We start from the raw sequence: 15525 nt of genomic DNA, 5'->3' as shown, positions 1-15525 counted from the left end.
TTTCCAAAGGTTATGGCCACATAATCAGCTACACTTAATCATACTACACTTGTCCTATTCCTCAAATAAAGGAAAAAATGCAAGGCCCAATATACTCCCTTAGATGGTTGTACAAGAGCTGGATTTTAACGTAAGCAGAGGAGTTCATGTACGCCCTGCATTTAGTCAGCAGCCAACACGAGATTTTGTGCAGAATCTTAACTAATAAATGCTAGAAAGTCTTAGCAGGTCAGACTGCTTTCAGTGGTGAGAGAAACTATTATTGTGTCAGGTCAGTGACCTCCCACTTTACTTGTATTTCAATACCTTGAAGAATTTGGGGAAGTCCTAACTACATGAAAGGTTCCATTAAAAGCCCCCCCCCCCCCCTTAAACAGTGGCATATATCAAATTGTAACTGCTCGGATTGTTTGAAATTCTTGTTGGTTTTCGCTAATTTGTGCCAAATTGTCTTGACAATTTTTTTTTAAATAAACTTTTATCCAGGGCACCTGGTGTACAAAAAGATTGAAATAATCAAGGGGCTTTTGATTTGTGTACTTTGCTTAACATGATACATCGATTAATGAAGCTTCATAATAGTCAAAAGTACTAACTTTATTGTATTTGACTTTAAACATTGAAACAAGTTAAGTAATGCTTTTCCTTTTATGGAAATTTAATTTCGGAATGACATTTATACTCAACTTAAAAAAAAAATGTTTTAAAGCGTTTCAGTTACATGAGAACATCATAATTTGTTTTGGAAGGAAATTCACAGCAAGCAGAAAGTTGGATCATCAGATGATGTGCCACGCAGAGGTCCAGAATCCCTCCCAGTTGGACACCACGATATTATCACAGATCTTGCGGCTTTCCAAACCACTCAGGGTTTTATCGTAACTGCTTCACGAGATGGAATTGTCAAAGTTTGGAAGTAGAAGTGCAGATGTATTTCAGTTGGTTTTCATCAATATAATGTTAAAGAAACAACTGCATTAATACATTTGTTTACAGTATGGAGCAGAGAAAATTATGTAGATAATTGCCTCATGAAAATGAAAGTCTAATATGTGTAACGTTCTTATTTTTATGGGAAAGAGTATGTTCACATTTTCAAATTATTTAACCTTTACACCCTAAATGATGTTCGAACTGCAGAAAGGAGTTTGCACATATTACTTCATAATCCAGAATATGACTAACAGCAGCTTATAAGCTTTGAATGTATTCTCGCCATTCTGTGTGTGTGTAAAGAATTTGTTCTCAGTGTTTGAACTTTGTTAATACAAGAATATGTATAATGTTTTTTAAAGTCAGATTTGCGTCAATTCCAAATAATTTCATCGTGAATTATTCAAGAGCACTTTGGAATTTAAAAGAGCATATAACTTTAAGTAAATTATTAAAACATTTTTGGGCACCTTCAGATGGATAATATGCCTGACGTAAGTTTCTTCATATGTTAGTTTGGTTCTGTGTGGAGACCACTTGGAAACAGGGTATGACCAGAATCATTAAAAGTAAACTCTTGAATGGTTGCAGCATTTTGCGTTCCAGTTTTTTTTTGTTAATAAGTTGTTGACCACAGCTATAGGCTGAATTTCGCAATGCATTTAGACTGAAGTTCCAGGATATTGACCATCAGGGATTTTCTAGTGATTTTTATTAAGTTAAACTTAGATGTGTAATGAGTCCTTAGGTGAGATAAACTTTGGGCCTATGAAGGTAGTCTAGAATAATTAAATATTTAATAATGTGCACAGGGTGCTGCAGTGGATTAAGTACAAAATGATTAAGCAGCCATCAAATGATGTAAAGAAAATAAACTCAAAAAACCTTGGATGCAATTTAGATTTTCAAAGTTTATGTTAGAAATGTTCTTAGTTTGTATGAGGATAATTGACATCAATTAAAAAAAAAACTATAACAAAGACAAAAGTTATCATTGCCAAAACAAACTTTTTTCTTTTTATATTTGGACACTTTTTGGCAGGGTTATCTCGGTTTTGACAAATGTAAAAACACTGCCACATATTTTCAAGTCAAAAAAGTACATGAGCATGTAGCTGTCAGTGAGCAAAATCGCTTTAATATTTAAGCTGCTCAGTATAGTAAAGTATCTGGATTTTTTAGGATTAGTTGGTATGTTTGGATATCGCCTTATTCGGTAAAGATATAGAAATATTGCAAACTGAAAATATGTTGCAAAAGGAAAATTTCCTTTTGATTTAAATTAAGCTTTCAGTTTCTGGAAACCTAGTATAGAAGTAAAACAATTTTGGCAGCCTGCTGGCGTGAGGTCATATTTTGTCAAGCAGGTAAAATATGCAAAAACTTAGCTATTTATAATCTAAATTTTGCTATTCTCAAATGTAATCGTGCTGCTGAAGTTCTTGAAAGTATTTATGCCATTGGAGACTGCTTCTATGTTGCAAATATGATGAAGCTGTATAGTGCCCTGATGCCCCTCTTTGTGCTCCCCTCCAGAAACCTGATCCATTATAACACTTTTTGCCTGGGGAAGGAAACTTTATCATTAAAATAAAAAGTTAAAATTACAGAACCTTTCAATTAGCACATTTATTCCTGAGTGCTAATTGAGGTAGTGTAATCACACATTAGAAAATTGTAGCAGTATCAATGAAGCAGAAGGTGTGGCCCAGTGGCACAGCGGTAGAGATGCTGCCTTACAGACCCAGGTTTGATCCTGACTACAGGTGCTGTCTGTGAGGAGTTTGTACATTCTCCCTGTGACCACGTAGTTTTTCTCCGGGTGCTCCTGTTTCTATCCACACACCAAAACGTACAGGTTTGTAGCTTAATTGGCTTTGGTGAAATTGTAAATTGTCCTTGGTGTGAAAGATAGGATTAGTGTATGGGGTGATCGCTGGTCGGTGTGGACTCGGTGGGCCGAAGGGCCTGTTTCCTTACTGTGTCTCTAAAGTTTAACGTCTAATTGCTGAAGAATAAGATGTCAAGAGCCACTGAACCTCCGCCAGGTGTAAGGCTAGGCATGTTAAACAAATGGAGGCCAGTTCGTTGCACAATGTATTATAATGAATAAAAGCATGTTGATAAAAATAACTTATTTTTTGACAATTATTTCAATTTAAATGTTGTGCTAATATAAATCTGCATTAAAGTGTGCACTAATACAGCTATTAACTGGAAACTTTTTTTGTTTATTGTGGAAATAATAACATAAGAATAAAAGTTTCACTAACATAATTTTCACCTTCTGGGAGATGCCATTAGTTTAGTGTTTTCATTATCAGGAATTGGTTATAATTTTAGTGTGCCTCCATGATATTACACTGAAAATGTACATGGATTATTTTACTTGGTCACCATGGGGCTCCCTCCTCTCTGACCTGCAGCCTCTGCCAAGGTGGCATCGAGCCAGGGGTGGCATCAGTTGGTCCGTCTGCTTTATCTGAAATCCGTTATAAAGGGGTCTGTTAAAATGAGGGTTTACTGTATCTTTAATTTAGAGATATAACACAGAAACAGACCCTTTGGCCCACTGAGTCCGCACCGACTATCGATCCACACACACTAATACTATCGTATACACTAGGAACATTTTACAATTTTACCGAAGCCATTTAAGCTACACACCTGTACGTCTTTGGAGTGTGGGAAGAAACCAGAGCACTGGAGAAAACCCACGCAGGTCAGGGGGAGAACATACATGCTTTTTACAAAGGAGAGAGTGGAGATATTGAAATGTGGGCCCCGAGAGAGTGAGATTTTGGAATTAATAATCCAAAACGAGGATTTAGCTGATAATTTAAATCGTTACTTAACATCAGTTCTCTGAAGATACAGAGTCGTACAGTGTGGAAGCTGGTTCTAAAAGACTAGCTCATAGACACTTCAGTCACTTGCCCTTCCAAATTCCCTAAGATTAAATCAAGCTTTGCCCTCTCCCTTCTACATATTGCCTGAGAAACTTTCCTGAACAGATTTGACAATTCCAACCTCTTCAATTGTACAATCATTCTTTATTATTGCGTGTAGAGTGAAATTATTGGCCATACCCAAGCACAATCACTGATTAGTATAGCGTGCATGGAAATAATCCATTGAGACCGCATGCAAGGGGCGCCAGGTTTTGGCGCAATTTTCCAGTCCAGTCTGGAGCGGCGCTCGATCTAGGCGAGCCCCAGACTGCTGCGGGGCCTCCAGCCATCACCACCATCTGGATCGTCCAGCAAACCATTCTCCTTCTCCTCACCCAACCACCTTCAACCTTTGTGTTCTTGGGGGTGCCTCCCGAAGTCGACCTTGAGGGCACAGAAGGCAAGATCTTGGTTCACTCTCTCACTGGGTCTTGCTCTTGCATCCGCCCTCGCCTACTCCCTCCATCCCCGTCTCTGGATCTCAGGGAACCGGCACGGGGTCACCATATCCACGGTGATTCATAACAAGCCCCAATATGTAAGGAACTGAGAACTGACATATTCGGAGAGAGGTTGGGATGTGGGGAATCTGTTACCACAGGAAGGGGTTGAGGCAACAACCTTAGACACAGCCAAAGGAAATTAGGTAAGTATACAAAAGAAAAGGGAGACAGAAAAATGTGCTGAAAGGATGAAAAAATACAACAGGAGTATACATAACAATAGAATGTGTTGTGTACATTAAAGGGGCTGAGTTTGAGGGGGTGAATGAAGGGGAAAGAAGCTGAAAGGAAGATGGCGCAGTGGTAGAATTGCTGCCTTACCGTGCCAGGGGCACAGGTTTCATTCTGATTGGGTGCTTTCAGGGCGGAGTTTGTATTTTCTCCCTGTGGGTTTTCTCCGGGTGCTCCTGTTTCCTCCAACATGCAGGTTTTTAGGTCAATTGGCCTCTGTAAATTGTCCCCAATGTGTAGGATAGAACTAGTGTATGGGTGGTTGTTGGTCAGCACTGACTCGGTGGGCCGAAGGGCCTGTTTCCATGACAGATCTCTAAACTAAACTAAGAATTGAGAGAAGGGAAGAGTATATTTGCTGGAAGGGAATGGGGTAAGGGTTGAAAGGAAGGAGCTTTGAGAGAGGATGGGAACTAGGGAAGAGAAGTAGGAGAAGGGAAAAAGCGGGCAAAGGGAACTGGAAGAAGAGGAATTTGGACCTGGGCAAAAGTGTGCGTGTTTGTGCACGTGCCTAGACTGTGTTTAGGAGTTGTGTGTGTTCAAACCTTCCTCTGGAAGTGCTACAACAATTAAAATGGAGGACCAATGCTCTTCCTAACTTTTTTAATAATTCTGTTGGACATCAAAATTGTTTAACATGGCACAAAGTTTATTTTGCCGCTTCCCAAGTTTAAAAGAACTTGGCAAATTGTATTTCCACAAGAGCAATATTTTTTCAGCTGTTGTTGAACTATGATTTTTATTCCTCGAAAGTCAAGAGTGTTTAATTGTCATATGTACCAAAACGGAACAATGAAATTCTTACTTGCAGCATCACAACAGGTTTGTAAACACTCGTTTGTTTGTATTTATTGTTTTTATAAGCAGTAATTTCCTTTTTAAATGATTCCGTCACAATTCACTGTTCAACAATTCACTGTGTATTCAGTGATTTTGAAGCACCAAATTCCTTTAAAAATGATCCCTCCATAATTCTCGGAAGTGAACCACTGGACAAACCATCTGGATGTTGTACAATTTAACAGAACTAGTCTCGTAGTGCTTGTAAATGTTGCTGTTGTTGGAATGTTTCAACATATTTCACACAAAGGGTGGTGGGTGTATGGAACGAGCTGCCAGAGGAGGTAGTTGAGGCTGGGACTATCCCAACATTTAAGGAACAGTTGGACAGGTACATGGATAGGACAGGTTTGGAGGGTTATGGACCAAGCGCAGGCAAGTGGGACTAGTATAGCTGGGACATTGTTGGCCAGTGTGGGCGAGTTGGGCTGAAGAACCAGTTTTCACACTATATCACTCTATGACTCTATATGTGTTCTGACCCACAGGACCTTGGTTTTGTTTTCTAAGGTTATAACACATAGGAACAGAATGAGGCCAGTTGGCCTATTGAGTCTGTTCTGCCATTCGATCATGGCTGATCTGTGTTTCCCTCTCTACGCTATTCACCTTCCTTCTCCCCATATCCTTTGCCACCCTTACTAATCAAAAAACTATCAATCTCTGCATTAAAAATACCTAATGACATAACCTCCATTGATGTCTGTGGTAATGAATTCCACAGCTCACTACCCGTTGGCTAAAGAAATTCCTCCTCATCACCATTCTCACTCTCTGCTTTCTGCCAGTCAGCCAATTTAGTTTAGTTTAGAGATAGTGTGGAAACAGGCCCTTCAGGCCACCAGGTCCGCACCGACCAGTGATCCCCGCACATTAACACCATCCTACACCCACTAGGGACAATTTTTACATTTACCAAGCCAATTAACCTACAAACCTGAACGTCTTTGGAGTGTGGGAGGAAACCGAAGATCTCCGAGAAAACCCACGCAGGTCACGGGGAGAACGTACAAACTCCGTACAGACAGCACCCGTAGTCCGGATCGGATCCGAGTCTCCGACGCTGCATTCGCTGTAAGGTAGCAACTCTACCGCTGCTCCACCGTGACCGCTGCTCTTCTATCCATTCTTGTACCTTGCCTCTAATACCGTGGGCTCTTATCTTGTTTAGCAGCCTCACGTGCGGCAACTTATCAAAGGCCATCTGAAAATCCAACTTAGCAGCATCCACTCACGATGTCCCCAACAACTCTCACCAACTTCTACAGATGCACTGTAGAAAGCATTTATTGGGATGATAATAATAATATATTTTATTGTCATTGCACATAAGCCCAACGAGATTTGGTCTGCAGCTTCCAACCGATGTCATAACATAAATAACTAATAACATTTAGATTTAGATATTGATATCCCGAGAACATGGATTGTAATAGAACAGTGAAACAGTCAAAACAGTTCAACAGACTAAAGTGCAGATGTGTCTGTGCGACGTGACCATCCGAGGGAGACTGTCCAGGGGGGGGGGGGGGGGGCAGTCAGCAGTGCCGGTTCAGAGCCACTATAGCTCTGGGAATTAAGCTGTTCCTGAGTCTGCAGGTTCGGGCGTAGAAGGCCTTGTAACATCTGCCGGAAGGAAGTAGTTCGAACAGTCCATTACAAGTCCATTTATCGGGATGCATCACAGCTTGGTTTGGAAACTGCTCCATCCAAGCCCACAATAAATTATAGAGAATTGTAGATGTAGCCCAGACCATCACACAAACCAAACTCCCTTCCAGTGACTTTGTTTACACTTCACACTGCCTCGACAAGGCCCCCCCGCATAATCAAGGATAAGTCTCACCCCGGTCACTCTCTCTTCTCCCCTCTCCCCTCTCCCCTCTCCCATTAGGCAAGTGGTATCGAAATGTGAAAATGCCCACCTCCAGATTCAGGAACAGCTTCTTCCCATCTGTTATCAGGCAACTGAACCATTCTATCAACAACTGGAGAGTGGTCCAGAGCTACTATCTGCCTCATTGGAGACGCTCAGAACTGTCTTTAATCAGACTTAGCCTTGCACAGAACATTATTCCCTTTGTCATGTGTCTATATGCTGCGAATGGCTCGATTGTAATCATGTGGAGTCTTTCCGCTGATGAGTTATAACACGCAACAAAAGCTTTTCACTGTATCTCAGTACACATGACAATAAACTAAACTAAACTCTCTTGCATTTCTGGCATATTGTTTGAGTCTTCCACTGTGAAGACTGATGCAAGAAAACGTATTCCGTATGTCCACTATTTCTTTGTTCCTCATTATTACTTATCCAGCATCCACCAAGGCTCTAGTGCTGTGAGGAAGGGACTCCACTGTGTTGCCTAGACAAAGTGTGAAACAGCATGGAGCCAGTCCCTTCACCCCAACTTGCCCACAACGATCAGCCTGTCCCGTCCACACTAGTCCAACCTGCCTGTGTTTGGCCGATATGCCTCTAAACCTGCCTTATCCATGTACTTATTTAAATGTTTCTTAAACATTGCGATAGTACCTGTCTCAACCATCTACTCCGGCAGCTCATTGCATATACCCACCACCCTTTGTGTGCAAACGTCACCCCTCAGATTCCTAATAAATCCTTCCCCCCCCCCCTCACCCTAAACCCATGTCCTCTGGTTCTCAATTCCCCCACTCTTGGCAAGAGACTCGGTATGGTAACCCGATCTATTCTTCTCATAGACATAGACATAGAAAATAGGTGCAGGAGTAGGCCATTACGCTCTTCGAGCCTGCACCGCCATTCAATATGATCATGGCTGATCATCCAACTCAGTATCCTGTACCTGCCTTCTCTCCATACCCCCTGATCACTTTAACCACAAGGGCCACATCTAACTCCCTCTTAAATATAGCCAATGAACAGGCCTCAACTACATTCTGTGGCAGAGAATTCCAGAGATTCACCACTCTCTGTGTAAATTTTTTTTTTCTCATCTCGGTCCTAAAAGATTTCCCCTTTATCCTTAAACTGTGACCCCATGTTTTGGACTTCCCCAACATCGAGAACAATCTTCCTGCATCTAGTCTGTCCAACCCCTTAAGAATTTTGTAAATTTCTATAAGATCCCCCCTCAATCTTCTAAATTCTAGCGAGTACAAGCCGAGTCTATCCAGTCTTTCTTCATATGAAAGTCCTGATATCCCAGGAATCAGTCTGGTGAACCCTCTCTGTACTCCCTCTATGGCAAGAATGTCCTTCATCAGATTAGGAGACCAAAACTGTACGCAATACTCCAGGTGTGGTCTCACCAAGACCCTGTGCAGCTGCAGTAGAACCTCCCTGCTCCTATAATTTATACACCTCTATAAGATCACCCATCATCTTCCTGTGCTCCAAGGAATAGAGTTCTAGCCTGTCAACCTCTCCCTGTAGCTTAGGCCCTCGAGTCCTATCAACATCCTCGTAAAACTTCTCTGCACTCTTTCCTGCTTGACAACATTCTTCCCATAACATGGTGCCCTTGTGTTTAATGGGAGGTATCCTTAAAGTTGACGTCACCTTTCTAACTTAAATCCCTGCGTGCCGGGATTGGTGTTATGGAGTGAATTCCAGACCGAAAACCTGGAATCGAAGCAGTTCTACTGCTGGAGCAAATAAAATGAGGAACTCAGAACCAATTAAGGACAGACATCCCAATATTTGTAATTGCATGCCACAATACAGTAAGTGTGACTGTCTGTGTGGATGGCGTGGGGAGGGTGGGAAGATCCATTAAAGGCCATGATGGATTGGAAAATGGATAGCAATTGTGCAATGGAGACATTGCCAGACGATGAGCTAAAGTAGGCAAGGGATTAGTAACTGGGAATTAAAGTGGGTGGGTTAAACAGGGGTCAGCAGTTTTAGATTTGCTTCAGGATATGTTGGGCAGAAGATGTGAAACTGGCCCTGAGTACTGGAATAACTAGGACAGCAAAGGGATGAAGAGAGGTTTCAGCTGCTGATAAGCTGAGGCAGAAGTGGGGTGTCGACAGTTATTACTGTCAAGGAAAGGGTCTCGGAAATGTTGCCTGACCTGCTGACTTACTCCAGCACATTGTGTCCATTACTGATGGGAACGTAGGCGATGCTGGTGATGCCTGGTCAGATGTGGTGAATCTGTGGAATACATTGCCACAGACGGCTGTGGAGGCCAAGTCAATGGATATTTTTAAGGTGGGAATTGACAGATTCTTCATTAGTACGGGTGTTAGGGTTATGGGGAGAAGGCAGGAAAATGGAGTTGAGAGGGAAAGATAGATCAACCATGATTGAATGACGGAGTAGATGAGGGGCTGAATGGCCTCATCTACTGCTCCTAATAGCCTATAAGGGCGGTAGAGTTAGTGCTTTACAGTGCCAGAGACCCGGGTTCGATCCTGATTACGCGTGCTGTCTGTACGGAGTTTGTATGTTCTCCCCGTGACCACATGGGTTTTCTCTGGATGCTCTGGTTTCCTCCCACATTCCAAAGATGTACAGGCTTTTAGGCTTTGGCAAAAGGATTTGAGTATAAGAGCAGGGAGGATCTACTGCAGTTGTACAGGGTCTTGGTGAGACCACACCTGGAGTATTGCGTACAGTTTTGGTCTCCTAATCTGAGGAAAGACATTCTTGCCATAGAGGGAGTACAGAGAAGGTTCACCAGACTGATTCCTGGGATGTCAGGACTTTCATATGAAGAAAGACTGGATAGACTCGGCTTGTACTCGCTAGAATTTAGAAGATTGAGGGGGGATCTTATAGAAACTTACAAAATTCTTAAAAGGTTGGACAGGCTAGATGCAGGAAGATTATTCCCGATGTTGGGGAAGTCCAGAACAAGGGGTCACAGTGTAAGGATAAGAGGGAAGTCTTTTAGGAGCGAGATGAGAAAATCATTTTACAATACAATACTGTTTATTTGTCATTTGAACCTCACATGAAGTTCAAACAAAATTTGGTTTCTGCAGTCATACAAGGAAAGAACCAAGACACACACCAACACAATTTACACAAACATCCATCACAGTGAATCTCCACCTCACTGTGATGGAAGGCAAAGTCTTGTCTCTCCCCCTGCTCTCCATTCCTTTCCCGAAGTCAAAGTCAAAGCCCCCGGCGGGAGCTAGCAAGTCCGTGGCCACTTAAAGCCGCGCCGGGCGATGTAAGGCCCTGCTCCGGGTCCCAATGTCGGAGCCCCCGGCGGGCGCTAGCAAGTCCGCGGCCATTTAAAGCCGCGCCGGACGATGTGAGGCCCCGCTCCGGGTCACTCTCAACCCTGCAATTCGAGCAGGAGAAGTCGCCGCTGCCGGTGCCCCGCCAAGCGGTCTCCCACCGGGGACCCGTGAGCTCCCGGTGTCACCATCCACCGGAGTCGGGTCGCAGCCGTGTGCCACCACAGCTCTCCACGCTCCGAAGCCGGCCAGCTCCACGATGGTAGGTCCGCAGCTCCGCCGGCTCCGTGACTTGAGCTGTCGTTCATGTTGGAGGCCGCTCCACGGTGCTAGGCCCCAACGGCAACGGAGACCCGACAGGAAAAAGGTCGGGTCCCCGTACAGGGAAGAGATCTAAAAGTTTCCCCCACCCACCCCCCCGCCCCCCACACATACACAGTCAAGAACCCACCACAAACTATACCCTCAACAGGACAATAAAATAAAAAAAGACAGACGGACTGCAGAGGCCGCTGCGACGAGTGGTGAATCTGGGGAATTCTCAGCCACAGAAGGTAGTTGAGGCCAGTTCATTGGCTATATTTAAGAGGGAGTTAGATGTGGCCCTTGTGGTTAAAGGGATCAGGGGGTATGGAGAGAAGGCAGGTACGGGATATTGAGTTAGATGATCAGCCATGATCATATTGAATGGCAGTGCAGGCTCGAAGGGCCGAATGGCCTACTCCTACACCTATTTTCTATGTTTCTATGTTTCTAAAATGCTGGAGTAACTCAGCGGGTCAGGCAGCATCTCTGGAGAAAAGGAATAGGTGATGTTTTGGGTCGAGACTCTTCTTCACACTGAGCTAACAAACTATGATTGTTTTAACACTCCAATAAGCAACAGGTCCACCTGCTCACAGGTAGGAAGGTTCTTTCTTGTCTATGCCTCACTGATATCATTGGATCTTACGTGCAGCTTTCATTAGGAAAGCCAGAAGAGTCTCATCAGGGAAGGTTCAGATCTTAAAATAATCTTTTCCTGAAAGAGTCAAGGTGTTTGTCCAGGATCCAGGAAGTGGTCAAATGTCTAATCTTGAGTTGTTTTCATGTCTAATCAGGACCTGTTTTCCTTTGGGGCATTTGAATGAGATATGATTCAACAGGATAGCACGAGCAATGGAATGCTGAAAACTGTTCAAGCCTGCACTTCTCAGCACTAGTCCATAGCTGTCTATGCCTGGGTGATTGAAATGATTGTCCAGAAGCTTGTATCTGCTCAATATACCTTCCACATAATTTTGCATATCTTTATCAGCCTCCTCTACTTCAGGAAAAATAATTTAATCTATTTGATCTGGATAGAGCAGTCCAGAACTATTATCTACCTTATTGGTGATGCTCGGGCTATCTTTGATCGGAGTTTACTGGCTTTACCTCGCATTAATGTTATTCCCTTATCATGAATCATTGTAAATGGCTTGATTGTAATCATGTCAGCACAGTAAAAGCTTTTCACTGTATCAATATTGCACATGACAATAAATGAATGAATGAATAAGTTAATGGCCAAGTATGTACACATACAAGGAATTTGCCTTGGTGCTCCACTCGCAAGTAACAACATGACATACAGTAACAATTAAGAATGACACATAAAACATTAAACATTAATAATAAAACATTCAGTTTGAACATGTGAATGAAATAAAATACCAGAACAAAAAGAGCTTCAGAATTTTGGTTATTGAGTAGAGTGGAAAAAAAGCTTTTTTTAATGTCTAAACTGAACTGAATGTCTAACTTATGTCTAAACTATATGAACTTATGTCTAAACTAAACTGAACTGAATTTCTCTCCTTATAATTGAAATGCTACAATCCAAGCAACGTACTGGTGAATCTTCTCTGCAATTGCGTCCAGCACAATCTCATGTGTGATATAATAGTGTGGACGTGCCCGGTGGAATTGGGTGGAGTGGTGGCAGTTTTTTGAAATTTTTGAGACTTTTTTGTCTTTGGCTTATTTACTTCACCAAAAAAGTTTCATCAAATCAGTAAGACAGGATTTCCCACAAACGCAGCTATACAGACTATTCCCTATACATCCTATCTTTCCTGCCCTTAAGAATGTTTTACAATAGTTTTCTTTCTGTTGATGTAGGAGTTCAGTGCAGCTAGTTCAAAGAAGATCAAAGAAAATGTAGAATAGATCATTGTTAGCTAGGGGAAGTTGACAACGAAGCATACAAAGATAAAATTAAATCAGGAGGACAGTCAGACTGGTTGGAGATAGACACCAAATGCTGGAGTAACAGCAGGACAGGCAGCATCTCTGGATAGACGGAATGCGAGACTTCACTCGCACCCCTTGATTCTACTTACAGATGGCCCTTACTCTTTCCTTCGTTACCCTTTTGATCCTGATATACCTATGAATATCTTGTTTCTTCTTAATCCTGTCTATTTCAAGCCTTTTTCTGTCATTTCTGAAGTTATGTATTACAGAAATGAGTTGCTTAAAGCTTAAATAAAGTGAAGTAAATTCCGAGTACTGTAAAAGTTTCATTTGCCTCACAACAGGAATGTTGGCAATTTTTGAATCTAGGAGGATGAATTTTAAATCAAAACAATTTTCGTTAGATTTGGGAAAGCTGCTCGTGGCTAAAACAATATTCAACAAATGGGAGATCTAAGAATAAGGGGTAAGCTATTTAGAACGGAGACGAGGAAACACTTTTTCCTCACAGAGAGTTGTGAGTCTGTGGAATTCTCTGCCTCAGAGGGCGGTGGAGGCCGGTTCTCTGGATACTTTCAAGAGAGAGCTAGATAGGGCTCTTAAAAATAGCGGAGTCAAGGGATATGGGGAGAAGGCAGGAACGGGGTACTGATTGGGGATGATCAGCCATGATCACGTTGAATGCTCAAAGGACCAAATGGCCTACTCCTGCACCTATTGTCTATTGTCTATTGAGACAGTGAGTTCCGGAGCAAGCCATTCTTGTAAGTATTGAAAGAAAAGATGGCAAAATGAGAACTCTGGATGACAGGGAATATTGTGGGTTTGCTGAAAGAAGAAAGGGGGAGCGTATGACAGGTCTAGGCAATTGAAAGCATAAAGTCCTGACAAGCGCAACTTGTCCATGTTGACCACGATGCACTATCTAAGCTAGTCCCATTTGTCCACATTTGGCCCATATCTCATTGAACCTTTCCTATCCATTTACCAGGCCAAAACTCTTTTAAATGCTGTTATAGTATCTTTCTCAGCCACCTCATCTGGTAGCTTGTTCCATATACCCATATATGTGAAATAGTTGTCCTCTCACCTTAAACCTACAGTATGTCTTCTTGTTCTTGATTCCCCTACTCTGGTTAAAAGATTATACATTCTCCCTATGAATTCCTCTCAAGATCTCTATTTTAAGACCTCTTCTATGCTCTCTGTATTTCTGAAGGGACTTTTCTGCTTTCAATTGCCTATACCTGTGCCCCCTGCTCCCCCTTTCTTCTTTCAGCAAGCCCACGGGGTGGAAGATTGCAACCTTCACGTGGTCCGCCCTGTTTCAACGAATGCAATGAACCTGGCTTGCACAATCAAATAGAAACATAGAAAATAGGTGCAGGAGTAGGCCATTCGGCCCTTCGAGCCTGCACTGCCATTCAATATGATCATGGCTGATCATCCAACTCAGTATCCTGTACCTGCCTTCTCTCCATACCTCCTGATCCCTTTAGCCACAAGGGCCACATCTAACTCCCTCTTAAATATAGCCAATGAACTGGCCTCAACTAAATTCTGTGTCAAGTTGTCCTACAACTTTAGGCTGTGCACGCCATACGCAACAAGAAGAAGCCCACAATATTCCTTGTCATCCAGGATTCTCATTTTGCCATTCTTCCTTTCAACACTCACAAGAATGTGTGGTCCCTGAACTCTCACCATCTCCCATTTAAAAGTCTTCCATTTGTTGGACAATGTTTTAGCCGCAAGCAGCTTTCCCCAATCTAACTTGAAAATTGTTTTGATTTAAGGATTATCCCACTAGATTTTTAAAAAATGCCAAAATTCCAAATATTTAGGGTAAACAAGCTCAAATGGGAAATTTAAGATCTGTTTATCTAACATCAGATGTGGGTAATCTCTGGTATTCCTGCTGTTAAGGATAAAGTGGCTGATAACTGTACAAATATGATCAAAAGGTGCTCGGTTGGAACAAATAGTGCAGAATGCAGTGGCTTTGCCTGATCTCAAGTTCAAGTTCAAGTTAGTTTATTGTCATGTGTCCCTGTATAGGACAATGAAATTCTTGCTTTGCTTAAGCACACAGAAAATAGTAGGCATTTACTACAAAACAGATAAATGTGTGCGTATACCATGATATAAATATATACACACATGAATAAATAAACTGATAGTGCAAATAACAGAAAGTGGTTGGTAATAATCAGAGTTTTGTCCGAGCCAGGTTTAATAGCCTGATACCTCAGACCCACTTTTACACATCATTCTGTACCCTTTGATTTTCCTGGCCCGTAAACGTCTGTTGATCTTACACTTGACTATGGTGAAGCACCCAGATCCTTACAGGGTAAAGAATTACAAAGATAAACACAAAATGTTGGAGTAACTCAGCAGGACTGGCACCATATTTGGAGAGAAGGAATGGGTGTTTGAAGAAGGGTCTCGACCCCAAACGTCACCCATTCCTTCTCTCCAGAGATGCTCCCTATCCCGCTGAGTTACTCCAGCATTTTGTGTCTATCTGCATTTCCTTCCTACACAAAGAATTACAAAGCTTTACAACCCTCCGTGTGAAGAAATTTTCCATCAGATTAGACTTGAATGACTAATCCCTTTTCTGATTCTAATTGACCTCATTCTAGACACTCCAGTGTGTAACAGCC

General features: G+C 42.3%; 1 protein-coding gene across 2 annotated transcripts in view; it reads left to right on the top strand.

The window, feature by feature from the left end:
* pik3r4 (phosphoinositide-3-kinase regulatory subunit 4) overlaps nucleotides 1–3210 on the top strand; it is a 53809-nt gene extending 50599 nt beyond the window's left edge. For both annotated transcript variants that reach the window (XM_033016988.1, XM_033016982.1), the window contains one exon: nucleotides 750–3210. In XM_033016988.1, coding sequence (XP_032872879.1) covers nucleotides 750–920 — 171 coding nt within the window. In that variant the 3' untranslated portion in view covers nucleotides 921–3210. The remainder of the gene's footprint in view (nucleotides 1–749) is intronic.
* Nucleotides 3211–15525: the final 12315 nt, after the last annotated feature.

The sequence above is a fragment of the Amblyraja radiata genome, chromosome 2, assembly GCF_010909765.2.
Source record: "Amblyraja radiata isolate CabotCenter1 chromosome 2, sAmbRad1.1.pri, whole genome shotgun sequence".
In the NCBI taxonomy this organism is placed as follows: Eukaryota; Metazoa; Chordata; class Chondrichthyes; order Rajiformes; family Rajidae; genus Amblyraja; species Amblyraja radiata.
This window is presented reverse-complemented; position numbering and strand designations above follow the sequence as displayed.